This window comes from Phocoena phocoena, chromosome 11 (genome assembly GCF_963924675.1).
Source record: "Phocoena phocoena chromosome 11, mPhoPho1.1, whole genome shotgun sequence".
Taxonomy (NCBI): Eukaryota; Metazoa; Chordata; class Mammalia; order Artiodactyla; family Phocoenidae; genus Phocoena; species Phocoena phocoena.
In genome coordinates, this window is record NC_089229.1 from 14,722,909 (window position 1) to 14,734,236 (window position 11,328).

An 11,328-nucleotide genomic window follows, 5' to 3' on the forward strand; every position below is an offset into this window, starting at 1 on the left:
CTGGGTTCAAGGGTGAGGAGGGTGCACCTTGCTTGCTTGGAGCCTTGGAATTCCACTCAAAGTCATTTCTGGGAGGCTAAAATGTCCTTTCGCTTGTAGGTGAAAGCCTGTATGCTCTGTGCAGGAACAGGGTGAAGCCAAGCTCCTCTGTGCGCTTTCCGTGGTTACCCCTTCTAGTTATGAAACCTTAATGAGGCTGTTTCCACTGCAACCTGATGAGGAGGGTGGTATCTTCCCTACCGGCCTCTCTCTAGATCAAATGATATATTGCTTTTGAAAGTTCTTAGAAAAGGTTAGAGAGCTATTCGAAAGTAAGGGATAATTATTTTCATTGTTTCAAAAGTAATACATCTTCAGTGTGGAAAACATCAGTGAGCAAAAGGAAGAGAATTTAAGTCCCTCATCATCCCACCGCTTTTAAAAGCATTGCTCGGTGCCTCATCACTCGAAGCGTGGAAAGCAGAAGCATCACCCGGGAGCTTGTTAGTAACGTAGACCCCATTCGTGTTGCCATAACAAAATACCACAGACTGAGTGGCTTCATCAACAGACCTTTATTTTCTCATGGTTCTGGAGGCTGGAAGATCAAGGTGCCAGCAGGGTTGAAACTTCTCCCCAGGGCTTGCAGACAACACCTTCTCACTGTGTCTTCACGTGGCCTTTCCTCTGTGTGTGCAGGTCCCTGGTCTCTCTCTCTCTTCTCATAAGGACACCAGTCCTATTGGATTAGGGCCCACCTTTATGGCATCATTCAACAATAGTTGCCTCCTTTAAGGCCCTATTTCCAAATACAGTCACACCAGGGGTTAGAACTCCACCATATGAATTTTGTGAAGGGACACAATCCAGTTCATAACACCGCTCAGGACCTACTGTATCGGAAGCTTTATTTCGACAAGATGCATGGTGATTCATATGCCATTCAAGTTTGAGACACACTGGTTTTAATGTTGAACCTTGCAGTCTTTCTGTTTTACATAGCTTTATATATATACATGCCAAAATGGAATCAAACGGCAAATACTGTCTTATAAGCTGCTAATCAACAACATCCCACGTCATTTAATATTATTCTGCCACGTCATACGTGATGACCATAGCATATTCCATTATATGAATTTATCTTAATGTTCCTAGTCAGTTCCTCTACAGTTAGGCATTTGTATTGTTTTCAGTTTTTCACTGTTACAAAAAACACTGTAGGGACTTCCCTGGCGGTCCAGCGGTTAAGACTGCGCCTTCCAAAGCAGGGGGTGCGGGTTCAATCCCTGGTCGGGGAACTAAGATCCCACGTGCCTCGTGGCCAAAAAAACCAAAACATAAAGCAGAAGCAATTATTGTCACAAATTCAATAAAGACTTTTAAAAAATGGGCCACATCAAAAAAATCTTTAAAAAAAATGAAAAACACTGTAATGAACATCCCTGAAGCGACACTTGTGCACAGCCATATTTATCGTAAAAAATATCAATGTAATAATTTTTTTCTCCCTGTAGGGGGCCCTCGCCAAGCTCAGTCTCCTCAGCCCCCGAGATCTGGAAGCCCCTCGCAACAGAGGCTCTCCCCACAAGGCCAGCAACCCCTGAGTCCCTCATCTGGATCTCCACAGCAGCAGAGGTCACCAGGCTCTCCACAGCTATCCCGCACATCTGGAGGCAGCTCTCCAAACCAGGTCTCCAAGCCAGGCACCACCCTTACCTCACAGCCCCGGCCCCCCATGCAGAACCGCAGCACCTCCCAACAGGGTGAAGAGTCCAAGAAACCAGCAGCACCCCACCCCCATCTCAAGTAAGTGCTTTGGGAATTGGGAAGGGCATAGGGTGGACTTAGGGTGTGGACAGAGCTGGGCTGGCTCAGGATCAGGAACTCGGAGACAGAGGAAGACCCACCAAGGACTCACCCAGACTTTAAATGGGTAGAAGGAAGCCCAGAGGATGGAACCGGGATGGCAGGCAGGGCCCAGAAAGGTGAGAGGATAGATTAGGTCCCACTGTGATCCTCCATGTATACATGCATCAGTTATCTCTTGCTGCATAACAAACCACCCTGAAACTTAGTGGCTTAAGAAAACAACCATTTTCTTTGTTCATAATTTTTTGGTTTAGCAATTTGTTCTGAGTTTGGCTCAGCTGGGAGGATCTTCTGCTGGTCTCTCCTGTAGAGTTGCCAGATAAAATATAGGATGCCCAGGCAGATTTGAATTTCAGATAAACAATGAATAGTTTTGAACATAAGTATGCCCTCAAATGTTACATGGGATATACTTATACTCAAAAAGTAATTGTTTTTAATCTGAATTTCAAAATTAACTTGGTGTCCTGTATTTTTACTTACTAAATCTAGCAACCCTACTCTACTGGGATCACTCATATGGCTGTAGTCATCTGGCAGCTTACCTGGGGCTGGATGGTCCAAGAAGGCCTCCTGCACATATCTGGTTGTTGGTGTTGCCTGTCAGCTGAGCTTCTCTCTCTCCTTGGGCCTCATCCTCCAGCAGGCTGGGCCCAGCTTCCTCACATGGTAGAATTACATTCCAAAGGGGCAAAAGTAGAAGCTTCAAGGCTTCTCGAGGTCCAGCCTTAGAAGACGCCACATAATGTCATTTCATCCCATCACACACCTTTGGTAAATACGAGTCACATGGTCAAGCCCAGATTAAAGAGGTGGGGAAATAGTCTCTTGATAGGAGGATCTGCAGAGTCGCATTGTGAAAGACTAGGTGATGGGGACAGGAAGGAGTGTTGCCACCACTTTGTAAAAGATCCATCCCAATGCACACATACATCCTCTTTCCTGTTTCCACTCAAGCCCGTCTCTTGGTTTGAGGTCAGAAAGAGAGACCCTAAGTGTGTTTTCTTTGGAAGGCTTCTCCCTTTCTTCAACTCCAAACACTAATATTAATAATCATCGTTTCACTGCTAGCATCTATTATCTACTTACTATGTACTAAGCCCTTCACCTAGTTGGTTTGTTTTTTTTAAGTCCACAGGCTTAGGAGTTAATAACAATTATTATCCCCATTTTACAGATGAGCAAACAGAGAAAGACATTAATAATTTGCCAAAGTTTCCACTGTTAGGAAGTAGAAGAGCTAGGGTTGAACACAGGACATCCAGCCCATGAGTCATGCTAACCATAATTTTTCTGAATAGGTAATACATTCACATGGTTCAAAGATCTAAAAGATATTGTTTTTATTGAAAAAAATCTTACTCCCATCTCATTCCTATCCAGTGCTTTCCTGCCCCCTGCTCCCCAGAGGTAACCATTTTTGTTAGTTCCTTGTGTGTTCCTCCAGTGTTTCCTTATGCAAATACAGAAATATATGTTCTGATTCCCTCCTCCCACTTATTTACACAATCAGCAGTATTCACTGTCCACACCATTTTGCTCCTTGCTTTTACATTTAACAGTAAATCCTGGAGCTCTTCCACTCAGTTCATTGACATTTTCTCCTTTTCACAGCTGGATAGTATTCTACTATATAGTTATACTACAATTTATCCAACTAATCCACCCTAAATGGAAATGTGGTATGCTCTTACAAAGAAGGTTGCAGTGAATAGCCTTGAAAACATGCTGTTTCTTATACGTGCAGGATCAGCTGTATAGAAAATACCTGAAATGGTATTATTGGATCAAAGGACAAATGCATTTTTAGTTTGATGAAATTAGCAAGTGGTCCTCCAGCAATAGGCATAGAGGTTGACGGCACAGACTCTAGAGTCAGACCACCTGGGTTCAGTGTCAGCTCTGCCACTTGAAAGCTGCATGACCTCAGAAAAGTTATCTAATCTCTCTGTGCTTAGACTTCCTCTCATGCAAAATGGGGACAATAGTACTTGCACCACAGGGTTATTGTAAGGATTAAAATGAATTTTTGCACAGTTAGTGCTTCTAGCCAGCCAGAATGCAGCTGGCTCCATACGGGTGTATCCGTGACAGCCTCTCACATGTGAAAAGATACAGCCCGGCTGATCACAGGACAGACGAGGGCTTTGGGACTTAAGCCAGGTTTGGACACTAACCTCAATAGTCATCTAGCTAAAAACATTTAAATCTCCTGGGTTGTTGCTCTAAAGTATTATTTGGCTCAATTCAAATCCACAGGTATTTATCAAATGCCTACTCTGAACTTAGTCCTGGATAACACCCCGGGGGGGATAAGCAAAGGGGGAAAAGATAGTCTCTGCTTTGAAGAAGATTTTGTTCAATGTGATGACAAGACCAAGTGGGGATCTCTTCCCATGTCTTTCACCCCCACTAGACTGTGAGCCCCTTGAGGGCAGGGCCTGAATCTCATTCGTCTCTCCAACCTGTCACCTAGCATTAGGCTGGCACACAGGGTCAAACACTGTTGTTCAAACAGTAGGCACCGTGAGAATTCCAAAATGGGCTGGAATCGGCAATAAGGGCTTCCGAGAAGAGTTGGAATTGAAGCCCAGAGTGCCAGAGCTAGAAGAGACCTGAGGGTGGGCCAGACCGACCCTCCATTTTGCCGATGAGGGAAAGGAGGTCCCGAGCAGTGAGTTACTTGCCCACAGCCGGAGGGGCCAAATGGCAGAGAGGGTCTGGAATACAGACCTCCTGATTCCCAGACTAGCGCTGGAGAGTATAGGAGGAACAACCATAACCCGGTGATACAGCCCTTCACCAAGTGGGTTTGTACACAGAGGCAGGAGAGTGGTCAAGCTGCGCTCTAGTCACGCCTGCCGTCTGAGCAGCCTGGCTTTGTGAAAAGAATATGAGCCCTGGATGCTCCCCTGTTACTTGCTGTAAGCCCCAATTCCTGTGCCTAAAAAAGAAGGATACCGATAACCACCTTGCAGGTTAATTGCGTGTGTGGTGTACTCGGCATCGTGTAAGGGCGGGGATGCCTTGTTTCTGGTCTCACTGTCCTTGTGGTGACGGGGCTCACCCAGCTGGCTTCCAGGCAAGCCCCAGGACTCACTTCCTGGGGAGTCCAGCCTCGTCGCCCCCAACCCCCTTGCCTTTCTGTTTCAGCAAATCCCAGTCCCTGACTAACAGCCTCAGCACGTCTGACGCCTCCCAGCGTGGGACCCCAAGTGAAGACGAGGCCAAGGCCGAGACCATCCGCAACCTGAGGAAGTCTTTCGCCAGCCTGTTCTCTGACTAACCCTGTCCAGGCCGGGAGGGGGGTGCCCCGTTACACTCCCCCTCTCCTGCCCCATCCTCCATCTCAGCCTTGGTTCCTGACGGGAACAGAATGGAGGGCCTGAGAATATACTTTCCAAATGCCTTTGGTCCAGGAACTGAGTATCTACATGTGTTCCCACTTTCCTTTGCCGTGACGTTCCAGCATTGCCCGACTGAGGGGTGGGCCTTTGAGAGCCTCCAGGTTCCTCAAAACGGGCCTTAAAGACAGGCATCACATCAACCTTCCTACCCAGATGCTTGCTTCCCTGCCTCAGATAACCACGTGAGATGTCTGTGTGTGGCTAGTTTTGACATTTCTTGTTAGTGTTTTGCTTGCCTTTGGGAAGGGCCGCCTCTGAGCCTTGCCCCACCTCCATCAAATGCAGACGCTGAAGTCAGACCTCAGCAACGTAGGAGGCAATAAACTTTTGACAGTGTTTTGCAAACAAAAGGAGAAAAACGCAGCCAGGGGAACCTACCACCTACCCTTGCAAGTCCCATCCAAGCTCAAGAGATGGCCCTGCAGACCAGACAGCCAAAGGCCCCATCACACCCGCCACCAGTGGATCTTGAAGACCATGGAAAGAATTCAGAGGCTGTGTGACCCGTGGGGCCTTTCAGAACACAACAGAAACAGAGGGGAGGCTTTACAATGTCGCTCGTGCCCAGAGTGCTATCCTAAATTGGATAGCCAAGAGCAGACCACAGGTTCTTTTAGGAATCATCACTAGTTCCCAGAGGGGGAATATGCCCTCCATTTCCCAAGGAAGGAGTTAGGTTAGGGCCTCTCTACCCATTCCGTGTTACACCACCATTTGGTCTCTGAATTCCTACCAGGAATGTTGTTTTCTCCTCAAGGACATACAAGGAGCCAGAGACAACGAACAGATGGATGACACAGGATCAGAAAGTGCAGTGACAGTAACTTCTAGCTCGGCGTTTTGCAGGCAGTGTACAGCAAGGCACTGGAAGGCTACTCAGTTATAAAAGGGTTCACCGGTCAAACGTGTTTAGGAAACACTGTTTTTTGTTTGTTTCTTTTCTGAGATTGACAGTACATATCAAAGGCTCTTGGAATTCCTGCAGTATAGAAATTAGCTTTAACTTTGTTTAACCCACACTTATTTGACTAAACAAGTTAACTGCAGAGCTGGAAAATGTAACCCTGACTCCCTTCCCAATGCTTTCTCCTACATCAGACTCCTGTCATGATTAGATGGGGTGCAGGGGTGTCCCAAATCTCCAAGCACCTGGTGCTAGAAACATTGTAGGTGCCAGACCAGCCTCCTGGTTCCAAAGAGCCGAGGATAATCCAACATAGCCATGCTATCCCCTTACAGCCCACTTTGCAACTTGAGGCACGTCTTCCCCTCACTGTTCATAGGGAAGGGGGAGAGGGAGGTAAAAATGAAAGCGTCCTTGGCCTGGAGCTGCATTCTGAATAAAAGAGTGCAGAAAACTGTCGGGCAGGATGTAACACCACAAAGCCACGTGTTTTAGAAGATTGAGAACACAGGAAATACGTGAGGCGATCGTCACTCTTCTACACTGGAAATTAAGATTGGAAGAAAACATCAAACTATCTCACCCAATTCTCAGTAATAAAACACAGCCCAAAATACACAACAAAGTGGTGATTGATAGGCTAGACAAAGTTTCTCAAAGCATGAGACATGGCCAATGTGCATAGCTAGCTTCATTTCAGACCAAAGGATTCAGAGTTTCTGGTCATAAGGCCCAGAACCTGTATCTTTGTCAATCTCCCTAAGTATTTTGAATGCACGTTGAAGTTAGACCAGCAGCCCTGCCCTGAGCTGTGTGGGAAAGGTGAGAAACAGTACTGGTATGGAAGCATAGCCAGGGCCCACTCCTTGGGTGAGCAAAGCTAGTGGCTCCATAAACAATGATTACATGGCTTAACTTTTCCCACTTTCCCATATTCTGTCCCTTGTCCCTAAAAACATCCCAACATTCAAACCATATTTCCCAGATATTCCAGTAGAATATCAAACTCATTTCTTAGGCCAGCCATCCTTGTTTTTATAACCATGCACAGAAGATTCCATGACATGAGACAAGTTTATAACCAACACATTGAAATAAATTTTCCCATCAGTCTGTGTACGAGTACAGAGACCAAGAATGGTCCTTTGGAGACCGTTGATCCCCAAAATGGACTGTTTCCTCACATAGGCTAGCACATGTTCCCTCCAAGCATTTAACCTTTAGTAATTGTGATATTTTTTAATGGGAAAGAACAAAATGAAAGGGGGAAGGGAGTCACTCTGTAGAGAGTCTGAAAGGTGGTGTTTGTTATTTTTTGCTCTGTTTCACAACCTTGGCCCAAAGAAAGACTAGCATTTTCCGTCCAAGGTGACTTGGTGAGGCTGAAACATGACAAAGATCCATTTGGTTTGTGCTGACGTGTAGCACAATGAAGAGAGAATTTCAAATGCAGCCTCAGTAGACACCTCCACCAGCCGGAGAAAATATCTTCTTCCCGATCTTCCTCCTAACAGCATGATAAAAGGGTACTGTCATCTAATTGTCAAATCAGCTTTCGAGGGATACTGGAATCTGCGTATCCTTTCTCTTGCATTAATCCTCTGGGTCCTCTTCATCATTACCACACTGCCCCCCCCCCCCCCGTTCAGTCCCTGCTGATGGAGCAGTTAGTTCTACCATTCCAGAATTTCAGGGGTTATAGGCCTTCATTCCCATGGTAACAAATACAGTAGCAAATCCCATGAGCCTGAACTTCAACTACCTTCTGGAAGTTCTCATCTGAATTTGCAGTGGAAGGAGCTCGAGGGGAAAGCAAGCTGGTGCCGGCATCTCGTGAACGAGCTACATGGGCACAGCACAGCGCACGCCGTGCTCCGCACACGGTTGGTGTGCAGGATGTGTGTTACGCTGGCCCTCCTAGAAAATATGAAATTAACAAAATGTAAACAAAATGTTGAGAGAGAAGAAAAAGGCTGTTTTTCTACCAGTGTCAATGTGAGGAAATCACTTGCCCAGGAAGAGAATCAAACCAACAGATTGGTAAGAAGCTGAAGAGAATCTGTGGCCGTTTTTTAACCTACGGGAGAAAGCAGAGCAGAAGGCTGAGACCTCCCCCGTGGTGAGCATGGCCCACACAGGTGAGTTGACTGCGGGACCACTGAGGCTGGGAGCTGAAGGGACCAGGTGCCATTGTCAGCATCAGTCAGGAGGTGCAGCGAGCAGACCAGGACAATACGAAGGCTTGTCCAGCAAAGACCCAGGGGTCCCATCCAGACCACACAGCAGACCACAGCAGAGCCCAGCTCGAGCCATCCTGCAGGCACACAGTGTTAAGAGCCCTGCCCCTCCCAGTGCCTCATTCAACTTCATAGAACAAGTTGGTGGCTCATTTGGTTTTGTGTGTTTAGAATCTGTGAAAGGACGCAAGTTAGAGTCCCAGTGTAAGCGAGTTAAGTCAGCCTCGCCGATACAAGCAGTAACTTAATTATGCTGGAGGAATAGCTCAGAGCCTAAGAGCACTTGCACATGCATCGCATGGTTTTCTTTACCCAAGAGAACAAGCAGGCTGGTTGCTAACTATCCCCCCTAAGTGTCAAAAGCTGTCCTCGACTCCAGAGCAGTCATGGATTAAATTCCATTTCAGTCTAATATTTAGACTCTAATAGAAGGTGGCACTTTTGGTTTGGTTGGAGACAAATTGCAAGGTTGGGTGACAGACAAGTCAAACCAGTCCATTAACCAAACACAATGCATAAAGGGCACAGAGGCTCCCTTGTGTTTCCACAGACAAAGTATGCAGCCCCAAGAGATGAGACTTCTCGATTGTGTTCATGACCCTCAACTGGCAGGCCAAGAGGAAAAGGTGAAAAGTTTTTGAAATTTCAGTGTATTATTTCTTTAAGGTAAAACCAATGTAAAACTAAACATTCTTCTTACAATTGTGTGTGTGTGTGTGTGTGTGTGTGTGAGAGAGAGAGAGAGAGAGAGAGAAAGAGAATTCTTTAAAATCCTAAATACGTTTCATTATTTCTATTCTGCTTGGTCCTCCTGCTTTAATTCCAATTTCCAAACTCCATATTTTAAGTATCTGCTCTGTGGTCTTTTGTTGAGTTTAGAGCAGAAGCAAGTTAACATCCCCTTGCCTCTCAATTAACATTTTACCTGTTTTGCTGTGGGATAGCAGAAACTTAAGTGCTATAACCTATTGGGGAATCCCAAGAGAGCCATTAAGTCAGTTAAGATGAAACCTTATGTCACATGACCTAACTAGTACTTCCCGTATCTGATCTCCTACATTCAACTGGAGGCTATCCAAAGGAGTATTAACCACACTCACAGCACAGTGGAGAGCTGGGACCTGCCTGGCTCCTCCCTGAGGCTCTGTAAATTGGCAGCTACTGCCCAGGGTAGGAGCAAGACAAGCCTTGGCTCAGGGCCCCAGGTATAGGGAGCAGAGGGAGAGTGGAGGAATTACAGAGATATTAAGCTAAACAGTGATCTCAGGAATTGGAGAGAGGCAAGCAAGAGTGAGAGAGGACAGACTTCAACTGTTTGTACATAGGGAATCACAAAATCTTACATTGTTAAGAGAGGATACCTCCCATGATTTGATTTCCAGCTGTGCCAAACCAGAGCTCTCATCTATAAATGGCCAGGGTTGGGGGTGGGGGTGGGGGAGAAAATCACTTAAGGCTACAAGCCAGTGATGTGGAGTGCATCTTACACAGCATTCTGCACCAGCAGTCCCCAACCATTTTAGTGCCAGGGACCGGTTTCATGGAAGACAATTTTTCCACGGACCAGGGGAGAGGGGGGATGGTTTCAGGATGATTCAAGCCATTACATTTATTGAGCACTTTATTATTATTACATTGTAATGTGTAATGAACTAGTTACACAGCTCGCCATAACGCAGAATCAGTGGGAGCCCTGAGCTTGTTGTCACTTGCCACTCACTGATTGGGTTTTGATATGAGCCTGCAAACAACTGATTTATTACGGTCTCTGTGCAGTCAAACCTCTCTGCTAATGATGATCTGTATTTGCAGCCGCTCCCCAGCGCTAGCATCTCCGCCTCAGCTCCACCTCAGATCATCAGGCATTAGATTCTCATAAGGAGTGGGCAACCTAGGTCCCTCACATGCACCGTTCACGGTAGGGTTCATGCTCCTATGAGAATCGAATGCCACCCACCGCTGGTCTGACAAGGTGGAGCTCAGGCGGTAATGTGAGTGCTGGGGAGCGAGTGATGGGGAGTGGCCATAAATATAGACGAAGCTTCACTCACTGGCCCGCCTCACCTCCTGCTGTGTGGTCCCGTTCCTAACAGGCCACAGACTGGTACCGGTCCATGGCCCAGGGGTTGGGGACCCCTGCTCTACACTATCTTCTATCACAATACATCAAAGTGGTGTCAGAAAGTCACGCAGTGAACAGGCTATGACCAAACCATGACTTCATTCTCATCCTACACCAGCAACACATAAAACTCAACAGTCTCGGTCTAATGAAAAGAATGTAGATTTTACAAGCTTCTGACTATAAAGCTAGTCAAGAAGAAAAGCTTCGGTGGTGGTTTAAAGAATTCGGAATAAACTATTGGGAGGACCACAAATTTAGGTGTGTGACACACCACTGGTATCCTAAACTGAGAGATCTGTCGTGTAGGATAGTAAGTCCGAGGTGAGGTCGGAAAGTAGCACCTGTATCTGCAGGACACCAACACCATTCACGAACCTCTCAAGGACCACTCGAAAATGAATGCATTTTGAAAACTACTGTTTTACAGTATATGGTGCTTCTGGTCATCACTTTGTCCTTCCATCCCCACTACACACACACACCCCACATACAGCGCAGCCTAACATTATAAGGCCACAGAAAGGTGTACTAGAGAACCAGGATGTTTTTACCCATCGAAGTTTCAGGGTGACTCTTTCAACCCAGACCCAATTAAAGCCATATGGCCTCTGGTGGACACTTTTTTAAAGGCTGTCCTATAGCTCAGATATTACAAAATACCACAGGAAAAAAGAATGTCAACAGCCCTAATCCTTTACCTATACATTAAGCTACTAAAGGTGACATGGCCTCTGGAAAATCTTATTGACTGAATTTTCTACACTGTGATGGAAAGAAGACAATACATATGTATAGCAAAGGAAA

The 11,328-nt window shown here is 46.2% G+C and overlaps 1 protein-coding gene across 2 annotated transcripts in view; it reads left to right on the plus strand.

The window, feature by feature from the left end:
• The window catches only part of SYN3 (synapsin III), a 411,579-nt gene extending 406,442 nt beyond the window's left edge, over positions 1–5,137 (plus strand). For both annotated transcript variants that reach the window (XM_065886797.1, XM_065886798.1), the window contains 2 exons: positions 1,497–1,788; positions 5,005–5,137. In XM_065886797.1, the coding sequence (XP_065742869.1) occupies positions 1,497–1,788; positions 5,005–5,137 (425 nt within the window). The remainder of the gene's footprint in view (positions 1–1,496; positions 1,789–5,004) is intronic.
• Positions 5,138–11,328: the final 6,191 nt, after the last annotated feature.